Source organism: Bufo bufo, chromosome 3, assembly GCF_905171765.1.
Source record: "Bufo bufo chromosome 3, aBufBuf1.1, whole genome shotgun sequence".
Lineage (NCBI taxonomy): Eukaryota > Metazoa > Chordata > Amphibia > Anura > Bufonidae > Bufo > Bufo bufo.
This window is the reverse complement of record NC_053391.1, coordinates 192,678,129-192,695,833: the sequence shown is the minus strand read 5'-3', so window position 1 is coordinate 192,695,833 and position 17,705 is coordinate 192,678,129. Positions and strand designations below refer to the sequence as shown.

At 41.3% G+C, this 17,705-nt stretch overlaps 1 protein-coding gene across 1 annotated transcript in view; it reads right to left on the bottom strand.

Moving 5' to 3' along the window:
- Positions 1–9,000, bottom strand: part of LOC120994959 (adenosine receptor A3-like) — an 18,987-nt gene extending 9,987 nt beyond the window's left edge. Inside the window, exon 1 of the mRNA XM_040423867.1 lies at positions 8,328–9,000. Coding sequence (XP_040279801.1) covers positions 8,328–8,674 — 347 coding nt within the window. The 5' untranslated portion in view covers positions 8,675–9,000. The remainder of the gene's footprint in view (positions 1–8,327) is intronic.
- Between the last annotated feature and the right edge of the window lie 8,705 nt (positions 9,001–17,705).

Genomic DNA, 17,705 nt, shown 5'->3' with positions numbered 1-17,705 from the left:
TAAGAAAAAGTGCTCTGTGAAGGTCACTTAAGGGGGTGGGCCACTGTGCAGGTCACTTATAAAGGGGCTGGGTGCTGTAGAGATTACTTTTAAGGGGGCATTGTGGGGTGATTGTTAAGGGGGCAAGCCACTGTGTCACAGTTAACTGGGTGGGGCAATGTTTGGGTCAATGTTAAAGAGGTGGGCTACTATAGAGGTCACTGTTAAGGGGAGGGGTGCTGTCGAGGTCACTGTATTGAGGAACACTGTGGATATCTTTTAACCTGACACACAAACATGAAATGAAATAGTGGAAATATACCAGTGTGAAGCCAGGTCATCCTGCTAGTTTATTAATAAATTAACTGTAATTGTTTCACTTTCTACAAATTGGTTGCCTACGTGTGCTCAATAGGACAGAAAAATCATAGCAAACCTAAATGTCCAGGTGAGTGAGTCTTTTGACTTCTTTTGAAGAGGACCTGTTGGCTTTTCTGAATATCTTGAAATAACAAATATGGAGTGCCTTGTGCCATTCCTCTTTTATGCCTGATAGATGTAAAAAGAATCCTACTCTGTACTGATGAGAAGGCAAGCACCCCAAAACAGCTGTCTACGGATAGATGTCTGGATTGACTATACTCCCTTGTCAAATCCCATCTTGAATCATAGGAAGCCACTTTAAATAGGTGCGCTGATGAAATGGTTCTCTTTCTTATGAATACATTTACATTTGTATTACCATTCTTCTTGTCAAGTACAGAGTTTACCTTCAGAGTCAACACTGATTGGTCAGGAGTGACAAGTTCTCCTAAAGGGGGAGTGCAAGTATTTAGTAGAATAGCCACATGTGAGAATCTGATAGCTCCTCTAAAATGATCGAATTATTCCAAATTACGTGTGGTTAATACAAACTGGCACATGGTCTGTCTGTTCCAAAGACTTTACAAAGGGCATTTATTACACATGGACCAAACGCCATTTAGATATTGATACAGAAAAGGATTCTTTACAGTTAATGTAGTCAAAATATTGAATGTCCTACTCCAAGATGTAGTAATGGCAGATTTACAAAGGAACTAGATATTTATCCGATAGCAAATGGTCCATTTTTAAAGTTCTTTTACTTATGCCTTTCTTGAAAATGGCTATTAAAAAATGAATTGTATGGGGGCTGTCACGCTGTGAAAATGAACAAAATAGGACATGTCCTATTTGTTGACGTCTGTTATTCACAGCCTGTTAAAAAACAGCTATGTGAATATAACCATAGACTGCAATGATTCTGCAAATGCCCACATGAGGACCATTAAAACGACGGCTGTCAAACACGTGGTTTTTCATTATCATGTAAATGGGTAAAGGGGTTGTCTCATCATAGGCAATGGGGGCATATCGAACAGAGCCTCGCAAGGTGGTGGCTAGAGGACTCCAGTCCGGCCACCACCAAGCTGGCTCCCCATAGAAGTGAATGGGAGCGTATCGCACATGCGTGGCCCCCGCTCCCATTCATTTCTATGGGGCCGACGGAAATAACCGAGCCAGCTCGGCTATTTTCGCCGGCCCCTTAGAAAATGAATGGAGGGTGGCTGCGTATGTGCAGTGCGCCCTCCTTCACTTGCAGGGCTCCATTCTCGATATCCTAGTGATATGCCCCCATTGTCCATGATGAGACAACCCCTTTAACGCTTAATTTTGTATAATTGATCTCAGAAAGGTTTAATTCGTAGGATACCAGCGCCGTACATGTACAGCGCTGGAAACAGGGTCACAGATCCCAGCGCCGTAGCTACGGCGCTCTGATCGGGCGGGCGCAGGAACTGCGTCCGATCAGCTGCAGGGGTCCGGCAGTCACTGATAGCCGGACCCCTGCTACATGCGCCAGCATAGATGAAAACACAGATGCCGGCACATTAACCCTTGCACTGCCGTGGTCAGTGCTGACTGTGACACATACAGTATCCTGCCAGGTGTGGGGTGTCCATCAGGTCCCCCCGCTGCTGTGACTGGGACCAGATGGCTTGTACGGCAGTTTGATGCCTTCCTTAGGCATTGTGGCTGCCATCCGTGTCAGCCTATGAGATCCAGCCCCCTGGATCTCACAGGCAGGAAGCTGTAAGTGTATTACACTGGTAATACACTTACAGCCAATGCATTACAATACAGAAGTATTGTAATGCATTGTAAATGGGATCAGACCCCCCAAAAGTTGAAGTCCCAGAGTGTGACAAAAAAATAAAGTAAAAAAAGAAGTAATAAATTTTTTTTAAAGTAAAGTTTAAAAAAATTGGAAAAAAAAGGGAAAAAGAGAAAAGTAGACATATTAAGTATCACTGCATCCATATCAACTGGCTCTATAAAAATATCATATGATCCACTCTGTCAGGTGAACGCCGTAAAAAATAAATAAAAACAGTGCCAAAACAGCCATTTTCTGGTCACCTTGCCTCACAAAAAGTGTAATACCAAGTGATCAAAAAGGCGTATTTAGCCCAAAATCAAACCAATCAAGTCATCTCATCCCACAAAAAATGAGAAGCTATCTAAGACAATCGGACGAAAAATAAAAAACTATGGCTCTCATGGCAACACAAAAACAAGATTTTATTCTGTTCAAAAAGACTTTCACTGTGTAAAACTTAACAAAAATAAAAATGATAGACATATTGGGTATCGCCGCGTACGTAACAACCTGCTCTATAAAAATATCACATTATTAAGAAAAAATTTTAAACCAATCCAAAACAGCCATTTTTTTCACCTTGCCTCACAAAAAGTGTAATACCAAGGGATCAAAAAGTCTTGTGTACCCCAAAATGGTACCAATGGAAACATCACCTCATCCCGCAAAAAATTAGCCCCCACATACAATCACTTAAAAAATAAAAACCAATGGCGCCCATAAACCAATCCATCAAAATCTGCACTGCAAAAGCCATATGGCGCTCCTTCCGTTCTGAGTCCTGCCATGAGCCCCGACAGCAGTTTACCACCACATATGGGGTGTTGCCGTATTCAGGAGAAAATGGGTAACAAATTATGGGGTGCTTTTTCTTCTGTTACCCCTTGTGAAAATGAAAAATTTGGGGCTAAAGCAACATTTTCTTGGAAGAAATGAAACTTTTTATTTTCACAAGTGTTTCCAAATTCTGTAAAACGTTTTGGGGTTAAAGTGCTCAGTACCCCCCTTAATATATTCTTTAAGGGGTATAGTTTCCAAAATGGGTGTCTAAAAACCATTCTAACATATGACAAAAAGGACCCTATCTGGGTAAATGTATATTAACAAAATCAAAATCAAACACCTAGCCTCAAGGGCTAAATACCAGACTTGACCCAGATAATCAATTACTACTATGATAAAATATAACTTTTAATGGTATGTAAAAACAGCTATTGTGAGCTCAAGAAAAAGTGTTTTAATAATAAACTGTTCCCTGAATTCAATATCTGATATCTGATTATTTGTTTCTTTGCCTGTAGTGGGGATGTGCACTCTCGCCACCACTCAACACCGATGCTGCTAGCCCTTCACTAATGGTCAGTTACATCACTGACTCGGCACTTTTTTGGTTATCACTAATTTACATATTGGCATCGAGATCTGAAGACAGGTGAACAGATCTTAAAACCTAAAGCTGCCCCCCTAAAAACCATTCTAGCAAAATCTGTCTAGCGCTCCTTTCCTTGTGACCACTGCCACGTGCCCTTAGGGCAGTTTACCACCACATATGGGGTATTTCTGTAAACTTCAGAATCAGATTAATATATATTGAGGTTTATTTTGCTGTTAACCCTTGCTGTGTTGCAAGAAAAAATTGATTAACTTCAAAAATCTACCAAAAAAATGAAATTTAGAAATTTCACCTCCATTTTTTCTTTAATTCTTGTGGAACACCTTAAGGGTTAACAAAGTTTGTAACATCAGTTTTGAATAATTTGAGGGGTGTTGTTTCTAAATTAGGGTCATTTATGGGTGGTTTGCATTACGTAAGCCCCGCAAAAACACTTTATAAGTAAATTGGTGTTTAAAAAAATGGTTTTGGAAGTTTTGTTGAAAATTAGAAAAATGGCTTCTAAATTTCTAAGCCTTCTAACGTCCTAAAAAAAATGACATTTACAAAATGATGTCAACATAAACCAGACATATGTGGAATATAAAGCAGATATATGGGAATGTTGATTGCTAACTATTTTTTGAGGAATTACTATCTGTTTTAAAAGTAGAAAAATGAAAATTTAGAAAATTTAGAATTTTTCCAAATTTTTGGTAAATTTGGGGTTATTTTATAAATAAAGGTGAAATATATGGACTCAAATTTACCACGGTCATGAAGTACAATGTGTCACGAGAAAACAGTCTCAGAATGGCTTGGATAAGTAAAAGCGTTCCAAAGTTATTACCACATGTCAGATTTGCAAAAAGGGGTTAACTCAATGGGACAGTGTTTTTTTCCCCCAACCTTTGTAGCTATGAATATAGTTTATACATATTGCAACAAATGAGGGCATGCCACTGCGTCTAAGAGAAAAATCCAAAAATGCAGATATGCATTCCTAAAGATATATAAGCCACTATAAACCACTATTTTGTAGCCTGCATTTTACACCCTATAGGGCAATATTTGTAAGAACAATAAATAAATAACTAGTCACTATAAAGCATACAAGACATTAGATTGTATCAGTAAAATAGTTTCACAACAGGATGTAACATTCAAACATGCAAGACATCAACACTTTGCAAAATGTTTGATAGTTGTATATTTGAACAAGTACAGTATGCCTAGTTTTTTTTTTTTTTACTACAAAAGGTAGTTGTGCATGCAGAGGGCATAGTATTTGCAATAGGAGGAGTGGAGAAAAGAGCAGCGCCAGATTTACTAGTAGGGAGGAAGCTGCATGGTAAATTGCTCGACCTAACATGTATTCACTATGAGGGTCATTTATTATCATGAAAAATGCCTATATTAGGCATATTTCAGGAGTGACTTTTCCTCACTTGCGCCAGGTCTAAAAAAAAAAGCACGACATAGTGTTCAAGCAGGACAACAACCTGAAGTATTCATTGGCTTTACATTCTCCTGTAAAATTAATTGTTCCCTCAATAATCACTAGGTCCCGAGGCAGAAAAGCATCCCCAAACCATGATGTTCTTTCAACTATGCTCCGCATTTTGTATGCATTTTGGTGTGTACAGATTTCTTTTCCTCCAAACATAGTGAATGTGTGCTAAAAAGTTCCAATTTTTTCCTCTGTTGCTCTGGTGTTGCACCCTAAATCTGTTTGGTGATCTTCTAGTCCCTGGCTTGCTTACTTCTAGCGGGGATACAGACAGGGTCACATGAAGCCAATGACTAACCTCAGAGATGACGGGTGCCCAAGCAGCAAGTGATCCAGCAGTGACATACTGCATGGGGACATGCCACAGATGAGGCCAGTCTTTGCTGTGCTACATATGGTCCTGTTTATATCCCAGAAGTAAACAAGCCTGGGACCAAAAGATCCCAGTATGGAGACAGTGATGGGGAGCATGTCAGTTCGATTTTTTTCATTAGGTATCACATGCTTAAGTGCTTTCTTAAAAAGGGACTAAATCTTTAAAGACATAATAATGTATTGTACCAAATATTGTGCCATTTAATAAATAACCACTTAGACAGAATACATTGGACTCATAAATGCATAGGGGCTCATTTATTAAGACCGGTGATTTACATTCTGTCCTTAATTGTCTTGTACTGCTGGAGGGAGAGCCAAAGTTATATGGAGGTGCAGGCCTCTACATAACTTTGGCGCTTCAACCAGCAGGTCATGCGACAAACTTAAATCTACACCAACTCCCTTGCTGGTGCAGATTTAAGCCATTTTCTATGCCACGAGCCTGGTGGCATTCCCTCTTCCCCTCTCATGCCAAGCCCCCTTTTCTTGACCTGTCAGAAAAGTGGCACAAGCATGGGAAAAGTCATAGATTTTGTCTCAAAATGGCGTGCACATAAGTGGCTTATATCAGTTAATTAATGAGCCCCATAGTGTCCATTAATATTCTGCAAGTGGCAAATGTTACAGTTGGAGTTAAAATAGAATTTTATTAAAGGGAACCTGTCACCATAAAAATGCAATGTAAGCTACAGGCAGCATGTTATAGAGCAGGAGGAGCTGATTAGAATGATATATAGTTTTATGGAAAAAAGGTTCAGTAAAACTTTTTCATTTAAAGGAATTCTGTCATCCGGATTTTATCTACAGAGATTTTCACATCATCACATCAGTCTCCACGATTTAGTTTAAAATGTACTAGTCTTATCCCCATCTGTCTTGTCATTTAGGCTAAAAATTGCTTTTATTAAAATGCAAATTAGCTCTATAAGGAGCCCAAGGGGCTGTCCCTCTTTCCGTTGGAGCCCAGCCGCGCCCATTATCTCGGAGCCAAGCACTTCCCCGCTTTTAATTATAAAGTCCTCTCCTCACTGATTTTTTTTTTTTCTAGTGTGCCCTGGTTACACCAGTATGGGCCCACGCAGTGTCCTGGCAGCAGCCTCACCGAAGCAAGCGCGCATGCGCCAGCTGTCTGCGCGCTCCACTCTTCTTTTCCGGGCCGAGCGAAGTTCGTAGACAGCTGGAGCATGCTTGCTTGCTTGAGGCTGCTGCTTGCTTGCTTCATTGAGGCTGCTGCCAAGACACCGCGCGGGCCCGGACCAGTGTAACCACATGCGCGAGATTACAGAGCACTATAAAAAAAAAAAATCTGCAAGGAGGAGTGAATAATTAACAACGGGGCAGTGCTGGGCTCCAAGATAATGGGCGCGGCTGGGCTCCAACGGACAGAGGGACAGCCCCTTGGGCTCCTTATAGAGGTAATTTGCATATTAATAAAAGCGATTTTTAGCCTAAATGACAAGACAGATGGGGGTAAGACTAGTATATTTTAAACTAAATCGTGGAGACTGATGTGATGATGTGAAAATATCTGTAGATAAAATCCGGATGACAGAATCCCTTTAAATTCCTGCTCATTCTGGGCTTTGAAGTCAAGGAGGCGGTCCTATCAGTGATTGACAGCTATGTCTGTATACACAATCGCTGATAGGACCGCCTCCTTGACATTAAAGCCCAGAATGAGTAGGAATATAAATGAATGAAATACATCTTATACTGAACCTTTTCCCATAAAACTATATATCAGTCTGCTCAGCTCTTCCTGCTCTATAACATGGTGCCTGTAGCTCAGGGACCATGTTCAACGTGACAGGTACCAAACATTCACTACAGTTTTGTATCTTTTCCAGAGCTAGTGGGGTGGATGAAGTTCATGAAAACATTTCTGCTGCTCTATACAATGTTGGTAGTGTACAGTCGTGGCCAAAAGTTTTGAGAATGACAAAAATATTTTTTTTACAAAGTTTGCTGCTAAACTGCTTTTAGATCTTTGTTTCAGTTGTTTATGTGATGTAGTGAAATATAACTACACGCACTTCATACGTTTCAAAGGCTTTTATCGACAATTACATGACATTTTTTTGGGGATAGAAGTGGCTTCTTTGCTGCCCTTCTTGACACCAGGCCATCTTCCAAAAGTCTTCGCCTCACTGTGCGTGCAGATGCGCTCACACCTGTCTGCTGCCATTCCTGAGCAAGCTCTGCACTGGTGGCACTCCGATCCCGCAGCTGAATCCTCTTTAGGAGACGATCCTGGCGCTTGCTGGACTTTCTTGGACGCCCTGAAGCCTTCTTAACAAGAATTGAACCTCTTTCCTTGAAGTTCTTGATGATCCTATAAATTGTTGATTGAGGTGCAATCTTAGTAGCCACAATATCCTTGCCTGTGAAGCCATTTTTATGCAACGCAATGATGGCTGCACGCGTTTCTTTGCAGGTCACCATGGTTAACAATGGAAGAACAATGATTTCAAGCATCACCCTCCATTTAACATGTCAAGTCTGCCATTTTAACCTAATCAGCCTGACATAATGATCTCCAGCCTTGTGCTCGTCAACATTCTCACCTGATTTAACAAGACGATTACTGAAATGATCTCAGCAGGTCCTTTATGACAGAAATGAAATGCAGTTTTTTTTGGGATTAAGTTAATTTTCATGGCAAAGAAGGACTATGCAATTCATCTGATCACTCTTCATAACATTCTGGAGTATATGCAAATTGCTATTATAAAAACTTAAGCAGCAACTTTTCCAATTTCCAATATTTATGTAATTCTCAAAACTTTTGGCCACGACTGTAGCATGCAGGAATAATACAGTTCTAATAAAATTGCTGATACAGACATAGTATAGAAAACTACAGGTAAAGGGAAAAAATAAAATGATACATTGCATATATGCGTTACCTTGTGGGTATCTTAACTCTCAAGTATCTGTCAATGGATATTGCAAGCAGGGATAGGATGGAGGCATTGGTCAGAATAATCAGTAGACAGCACATGAACAAACAGGAGTGGAAATGCAAATGTTTACCCAGGCTTACTACAATGGCCAAGGGCATGACCAGGACACCCACAGCCAGGTCTGCAAAGGCAAGAGACACAATGAAGAAAAAAGTTGTATTCTGCAGGCTTGGATTCAGTTTCACTGCCCAGATGACCAGGATGTTGCCCAAAACAGCTACAATTCCGATCACAGTCTCCACGGCAATATATGTCTTGCTGTAGTCATCTGAATATGTCTGATTTGCCATGTCCAGCGATATGTATACAGTTACTGAGGAGATTCCAAGGCATGCATTCAAAGAAGAAGATGGTAATAAATTTAACGGGGTTTGGTGCGTGCAAACACCGCTTATTGCTCCATTGCACCAACCTGTCAAAAATAAATCTTGCTTTTGTTTTCTTGATTCAACGACAGAAAAAGACTCCTGTAGTGATGGCGGTTCCTCCAAATAGATTGGAATCAAAGGGTAAATCCTGCTGTCATTCCTTTTTTTTTTTTTATCAAAGGAAGTCCTTGCTGTGCTTTGAAATGTAATGGAACTGCAGGATGCTATGATCAGATGCGGCCATCTAGTTTCAGTAGTAAATACGAGAGCTTTAATGAAATCATACTTTGTATCTCTGGTGGAGTATACCTCTACGGCTTTAGAGAAGTTGCCCAAACGGAAACTAATATTTCCCTTTCAAGCAAATAACCAGTTTAAAGGAGTAGTTACTTCCATAGCTGTCAGAGCTTTCAAATGAGCAATAAATATAGTAAATCAGCAATATATGCCTTAAAGAGCTATTTCAACTTTTTGACATTGATGATCTGTTCTCCGGATATGTCATCAATATCAGATTTCATGGATTTCGACATGGCTGTGCCAGGTTATTGCAGTATGAGTGAATGGCAGCTGAGCTGCAGTACCACTACACCAGTCCTCCCAAGGGTCCCTCTTTTGGAGGGAGATTCCCTATTTTGCACCCAAGTCTCTGTGTCCCTCTTTTCTCCTTAAATGTCCCTCTTTTTGATCTGAGGTATAGATTTGCATTATTACATTTACAATATTGTTTGTCTGGTTGCTCTCTGTATAATAGACCCTGCCCTGCATATTATTTTGTTATTTGATGCAATTTGCATTTTAGAAATGGGGCCATTATAATATACAGGGGGAATAATATTATGGGGAATGGGGGACTATCTGTCTGGATCCAGCACAGTATTGGGGGGCGGCAGGATGACAGTGTTGAGACACCAGGAAGGAGAGGATGATAGTAAAGTGAGGAACCTAAATTTTTTTCTGTGAATATCTGCAGAGATGAGAAGCGGCTGAAAGAAGGTATCATGACGGTCTTATCTCTGAATGAAGACGTTGAGGAAAGTCTACATCACAGAAGACGTCACTGGATGTAACAGGTATGGTGCTGTATTCTACTGTAATAATAATGTCCATCCACATATCTGTTTCACGGTGGGGTTGGGGGAGGAGATTGAGAATATGGCCCACCCTGACGCATCCTGGCCCCAGACTTCAGGTCACACTGTGTGTGTTCTGAATTCTGGGGGCTCACACCCATCTACTACAGTATCTGTACTCAGAGAGTTATCACTGTGTTATCTGAGGTGTTACATAGGACTGCAGGGAACATCTATTACATTATCTGTACTCAGAGTTATCACTGTGTTATCTGTGGTGCTACATAGGACTGCAGGTGAATCTACTACATTATCTGTACACAGAGAGTTATCACTGTTATTTGTGGTGTTACATAGGACTGCTAGTGATCTACTACAGTATCTTTTAAAAGGGGCGTGCCCAGGGTAGGATGGGGGTGCAATTTTTGGCTTGCCCCGGGTGCTGGCAACCCACGCTATGCCACTGGTGCAAAACTAAGTACACCCTATAAATCAACAAAACCACCTTTAGCAGCAAAACCTTAAAGTAATCGTTTTCTGTATGACTTTACCAGTCTCACATCGTTCTGGAAGAATTATGGGCCACTCTTCTGTAAAATGTTGCTTCAGTGCAATGAGGTTTGTGGGCATTCATTTATGCATAGATGCCTTAAAGAGTCACTGTACTTTCACACAATTGTATTAAATAACTAGCAAATTTCTAGATCACTTAATTTAAAAATATGCCTGCATCCACCTAAAATTAAGCTGTAAAGTCATTGCCACTAGGGTTTCACTTCCACCTAAGTTGCAGGCCAGTGCCTGTTGTCAGGCAAGATCCATCCCTGGTTATCCTGGTTACAGAAACTCAGAAAACAGCTTAGAGGAAGTGGGGGCTTGTCAGAGCTAGCTGAGATTTCCCTTACATATTTTAGAAGCAGTGAGTTTTCCTTATGTATTTTAGAAGCAGCGTTAAAAAGGAACAAACTTGAGTATACCACAACTAAAGAGGAATTGACAAAACCAAGAGAGGAATTACAAAGTAGACTAACTGAGAAGCAATTGCAAGCTTTTGAGAAAAAAACTAAACAAAAAATTGGTAATTGTACAAGCAGAAATAAAAGAGAGAAAAAGAGACAGATTCCTAAGAGAAAAACAGAATTATGACATTGGGAGATTTTTTGATTGGAATAAAAAGAAACAGCATAAAAAGCGATAACCAGCGCCGTACAAAAAGTGAATACTGGACCACAGATTCGGATTTAAGCATGTCAGATGATCCAAATAATCATAATGACCAATCGAATATACCAAAAAGTAAAGGCCCTTTAGACGGAGGATTAGAAGGGGCCGAAGAAAGAAAAGAATGTCTCATGGAGACAATGATTCCAGCTGAGAATCCCAATGTGGAGAAGAATGTAATTCTGAATCTCACTGGTCACGAGTTGTCACCGGCCTGTATCTCCTATATGTCCTTAATAAGGGGTTGGGATACTGTCTGGTAGAACAATTTGATCCAGTTGGTTTTGAAATTGACCTATTTAAGTCCATACGTAAGATGTATTTATATAAGATGTTTAGTGGTATATCTCGGGTAGAAGTGGAAAGAAAACAGGGGGAGATACCAGTAAGTGGGCCCCCTTAGCTTTAATATTTCCACTAGATTTGATGAGACTGAAGTCTCCTGTTTGGAATTTTGACAAATATGCATCTTGATGGAAAGATTGATGATGAGGATGTGAATAAAAGATTTGATAGAGGGGTGAAGTCTACTTTTTCTTCCCCCTTGTCTGCTGGGGGAAGTATTGAAATCTTCTACCAACAGGTACTGAAAGATATCAGAGCATTTATATATCCAACAATGTGTGATATACTGTAAGTAAAAAAGAAAAAGAAGCCTTACAGTGAATTTGCTCTCAGAAGGACGTGGGGGTAATACCAGCAGACAAGGGGGGCAATGTGATATTGATGACTAGAGAATACTATGTCAGTGAGTCCTTGAGACAATTAAGAGATGAGAATACGTACGAGACAGTATCTAAGGACCCCACAATGGAAATACAAAACCAACTTAAAAGTCTCTTGTACAGATATATGAGGGAGGATTTTCTATCCAGTCAGATGGTAGAGAACCTTATACCTCCATCCCCTAAAAAAACGTCTTGGTACATTTTGCCGAAGATTTGCCGAAGTCACTGAGCCAACACCCTGGATGCCCAATTGTGGCAGGGATTGGCTCGGTGACTGAACCGTTGTCCAGGTATGTAGATTGGCTATTAAGGCCCATTTTGAAAAGTGCTCAGCCTATTTACGTGGAACACATGACTTCCTCCTGGCACTGAAATCTTTTCACTGGCAGAGGGTTTTAGTTTGGTGTCTTTAGATGTAGAGAACTTGTATACCCATATAACGCATGGGGCAGGTATAACAGCTGTCATGGACGTCCTAGGCAATACGAGCAAAAGTGGCCTATCTGTAGGTTTATTCGAGATGCCTTGAGCTTCATTTTGATAAACAACACATTTAGGTTTGGGGATCAGACAAAAACATGGGACAGCCATGGGGACTCCGGTATCTTGTACATTTGCAAATATATATTTGGCTAGATTTGAGGACAGGTTTGTATTCTATGTCAACAACCCATATTTGTGCCACATTAAATTATTCCTGAGATATGTGGATGATGTTTTTATGGTCTGGTCAGGAACTGAAGCTCAGTGTTTAGAATTTGTGACATATTTGAATGAGACAAATGATATAAATATTAAATTCACCACTAATTTCGGGGATTTGGCCCTGGAATTCTTGGATGTGGCGGTTTTGGTAAGAGACAATGAGTTGGTCACGAGGGGCTATCGGAAGCCCACGACGACCAACTCCTTGCTACACCACGACAGCTTTCATCCAGAGACTGTGAAAAGATCAGTCCCTTATGGACAGTTTATCAGATTAAAGAGGATCAACAGCACTCAGGATGGATATAGAACACAAGCTTTGGATATAAAAGAGCGCCTTTTAGAGAGGTTATTCCAGCAAGACCCTTGATTCGGCCATGAAAAAAGCGGGGGAGTTCTCCCAAGTGGATCTTTTGATTGAACTGAAACTATACGTAGGGTGTCTTATAATAATTGGGATATTTTAAAAAATGAGAGTAGTTTATCGGAGTATATGAAGAATAAACCTTTAGTGACTTTCAGAAGAAGCCATACTATAAAAGATAAATTGGTAAGAAGTTGTTATGTAGAAGAAAGGAACACCAGTTGGTTACAGGCTTGCAGGCCTAGGGGTAATTTTAGGTGTGGAAATTGCACCTTTTGTAGCATGATGACGTTGGTGGCCTGACGAAGCGCGAGAGAGCAAAACGGCTGTCGCCACTGATTTGGCTGTATGAGAGCTGTTCCACCCCTGCCTTTTATTGGAATGTCTTTATGGACAATAAAGAAGTGTGTTTTACTACATTGGTGAGTGCCGACTACTACCGTCTTTCCCCGAAAATAAGACATCCCCCGAAAATAAGACCTACCTCTAGTTTTGCCTCTTGCTGAAATATAAGGCATCCCCCCGAAAATAAGGCCTCCCCGATAATAAGGCCCCCCGGAATATAAGTTCCCAGAAGTTACTGCAAGGCATCCGACTCCTCCCAATCGTAGCGGCGGGCGCCGCCGCGCAGCTCACTGATTGGCCGCAGCACAGCCAGAGCTGTTCAGGCGGTGCGAGGTCTCTTTAAATCAGAGAGCCCGCGCCACTGCCAGGACAAGCTGCCGCCTGCTGCTCGCTCTGCCCTGACGGAGTCTGGCTGACTCACTGTCTAAATGTGAGTAAGTTGCGCAGGGCAGGAATCGGGCACATTGTGTGGAATCTGGCCGGCACGGACATACAGGGGTGACTGAGGTATGGGGGGGGGGAATGTCTGATAAAGTGGTTGGGGGATGTCTGGTGAAGGTGGGAGGGGGGAGAGACTAAATAATCCACTGTCCGCTGGCACAGGGGAGGGGGATCACTTAAAATGACACAGGGGGATCAGAGGGGGGAATCAAAATGACACAGGAGGATAAGAAAGGGTACTAAAATTGTAATCTTCCCTCAGATTCTCCTGTGTCATTTTGATTCTCCCCTCTGATCCCCCTGTGTCATGGAAAAAATAAGACATCCCCTGAAAATAAGACCTAGCGCATCTTTTGGAGCAAAAATTAATATAAGACCCTGTCTTATTTTCGGGGAAACAGGGTATATTCTATACATTTATGGACTTTACCAATATGTCTATAGTCTGAGCACCACCTTGGCAAAGTGACGCGGAGTATACAGGGATGCTTTGATACTTTTTGATGGGACATATGCTGTGCCGCCGGCTTCTATTTCTTATATGACTGGAATATAGCTGAGATTGTGAGCCTGACAAAACAACTGCTTCTTACACTTCTATAAAAGGAGCCTCTTGCCTTTCTATGTGTGTGATTTATCCCTCCTTGTCTGTTCTGTGAGCTCCAGAGTTGAAAACAAACATACTGGGAAGTAAAGGAAAGGATGTCACAAGTTACAGTACAGTGCTGGAAGACTTGCATGGAAGGGATACACCCCCTTCTTCTGAGTGAAATGCATCTAGCTGTGTGGCTGAAACAGGGAATAATATGGTTGAAAAAAAAAACATTAGGGAAGCCCAAATGTGACTGTTCCTTCACAGTTATGATTGCAAAAATAAGCTCAGATACATCACCTTGACTCTTTTCTATTTCAGTGATTCTGCTGTAGATTTGCTGGTGTGCTTGGGATCATTGTTCTGTTGCATGACCCAGTTTCGGCCAAGCTTTAGCTGCACATTTAACTATACAATACTTTGGTATACAGAGGAGTTTATGGTCAACAGTGACTGCAAGGTGCCCAGGTCCTATGGCTGCAAAACAAGCCCAAATCATTACCCCTCCACCACCAATCATGCATGACAGTTGGTATGCAGTCTTTGTGCTTATAAGCTGTGTTTGTTTTTTGCCAAATATGGCTCTGTGTATAATGGTCAAACATCTCCTTTTTGGACTTGTAGTTAGTTCAGATGTAACTTTTCAAACTTAATTGGAATCTGCCACCACCCTAGACAGTTTTTAACTGTTGCTATGGCACTGTACGTCTGCTATAGCCATTTATATATATACTTTTATGTCCACATCAATGTTCAATATTCCCTCCAAAAAAAGTTTTTAATAATAAGTAAGAGCCTCACTCCTCCTCTTCTTTTCTTCTCTTCATCTCCTAGCTGTGGCGAAATCTAAATGAAATATCATAGCACCTCCTGTAGTTATATTGTGCAGGTGCCCCAATTCATTTGTCCACATGATGTACAGTAGGAAAAATAAGTATTTGATACACTGGCGATTTTGCAGGTTTTCCCTCCTATAAAGAATGGAGAGGTCCATCCTTTTTATTTGTGGGTACACTTCAACTGTGAGAGACAGAATCTAAAAAAAAAATTTAAATAATTAATTTGCATTTTATTGCATGAAATAAGTATTTGATACAATAGAAAAACAGAACTTAACAATTGGTACACAAACCTTTGTTGGCAATTACTGAGCTCAAACGTTGGAAATTCCATAAGCAATTGAATAGTTAGGTGAACCGAGGGCGGCTCAACTACTCTTGCTCCTTCTTCTTCCCCTGCAATCCCCTCCTCACCTATTTGGTTGACAGAGTCAAGGTTCCTGCCTTGTGTCATGTGATCTCAGGTTGACCACCAGTGCAGAGCTTGCTTTACTGTGTAGGCAAGTTTCTCCTGTGCGCCTGGCTTTCTGTGAACTACAGGATTACATACGCATCTATCAAATCCCTGCTCATACTGCCTGTCTCTGTGATCTGTGAGTGCTGTGTGCAGAATATCATATGTATCATGTGGAGAAATATAGAGAAAAGGGTTAAAGCATAAGTAAAAAGATGCTAAAGAATAAGGACTGTTAGGCTGGTTTCTCACGGGCGTTGCGGGAAAAGATGCGGGTGCGTTGGTGGAACATGCACAATTTTTCTGCGCGAGTGCAAAACATTGTAATGCGCGTGAGAAAAATCGGCAAAATGCATAGTACAATAGGGCTGGGGGCATTAAAAAAGAATAATAAAAAATTTAACTCGCCTTAATCCACTTGTTCGCGCAGCCCGGCTTCTCTTCTGTCTTCTTCTTTGAGGAATAGGACCTTTGATGACATCACTGCGCTCATCACATGGTCCAACACATGATCTTTTACCATGGTGATGGATCATGTGACGGACCATGTGATGAGCGCAGTGACGTCACCACATGTCCTTTTCCTGTGCACAGCAAAGATGAAGACAGAAGAGAAGCCGGGCTGCGCGAACAAGTGGATTAAGGTGAGTTAAATTATTTATTTTATTTTTTTAACCCCTCCAGCCCTATTGTACTATGCATTCTGTATTAAGAATGCTATTATTTCCCCTTATAACCATGTTATAAGGGAAAATAATAAAGATCAGGTCCCCATTCCGATCGTCTCCTAGCAACCGTGCATGAAAATCGCACCGCATCCACACTTCTATGGGGCCTGCGTTGCATGAAAAATGCAGAATATAGAACATGCTCCGATTTTCACGCAACGCACAAGTGATGCGTGAAAATCACTGCTCGTGTGCACAGTCCCATAGAAATGAATGGGTCCGGATTCAGTGCGGGTGCAATGCGTTCACCTCTCGCATCGCACCCGCACGGAAATCTCGCCCGTCTGAAAGAGGCCTTAATGAACTTTTATTGAAATGCCTCATTCCCAGCACTTGCCCAGGTTCTTGATGAAACACCAAATTGTATTAAATAACAAAGACTATCTCAGAAAGATATATGCATTTTTAATGGGAATATTTTTTCTTTGTTAAAGGGCTTATCTGGGAATTTAATTTTGATGGCCTATCCTCAGGCTAGGTCATCAATATCAGATCAGCGGGGGTTCAAAGAGGCTGCACTTCTTTGTGAGCACTTATACCTCTTCCTAGTCTATGTGACCACACTGTGCATCAGTCACATGGCCTAGGCGCATCTCATTTCCATTCAAGTGAATGGAGCTGAGGTGCAATACCAAGCACAGCCACTATACAATGTAAGGTGCTGTGCTTGTTAAGCTGTGAGGAAACCTCAGCGCTCACAGGAGCTCCAATGAGCATAGCAGCCTCTTCAAACAGCTGGTCAGTGGAGGTGCTGGGTGACCTTTTACCTTCATTCTGTGGGTCAATACCACATTTGTATAGTTTTCCTTGTGTTTTAATACTTAAAAAGCATCTGTCAGCAGATTTGTACCTATGACACTGGCTGACCCATTTCATGTGCACTTGGCAGCTGATGACATTTGTGTTGGTCCCATGTTCATATGTGCCAGCATTGCTAAGAAAAAAGAAGTTTGTATATGCAAATGAGGCTCTAGGAGCAACAAGGGTGTTGCTGTTACTCCTAGAGGCTGTGCTCTCTCTGCAGCTGACATGCCCTCTGCACTTTGATTGACAGGGCCTGGCAGTGTAAAAGTGATCACACCTGCGCCACCAAGTGCTGGCTCAGCTATTTTCTGCAGTGCTATAATGGTAAACAGAAAGGTGAACACACTTGCGCAGCTTGCTCTCCATTCACTGCTACGGGAACCCAGAAAATACCTGAGCGTGCTCCCACGGCTATTTTTGGAAGTCTCATAGCAGTGAATGGACAGGACAATGTGTGTGCATGATGTGCTTTCCTTCACTTCGGAGACCCTGTTCTGGAGATAGGAGTGGGTCTCAGAGGTGAGTGCCTCGTACAGTGGATATAAAAAGTCTACACACCCTTGTTAAAATGTCAGATTTCTGTGCTGTAAAAAAATGAGACAAAGATAAATCATTTCAGAACTTTTTCCACCTTTAATGTGACCTATAAACTGTACAAC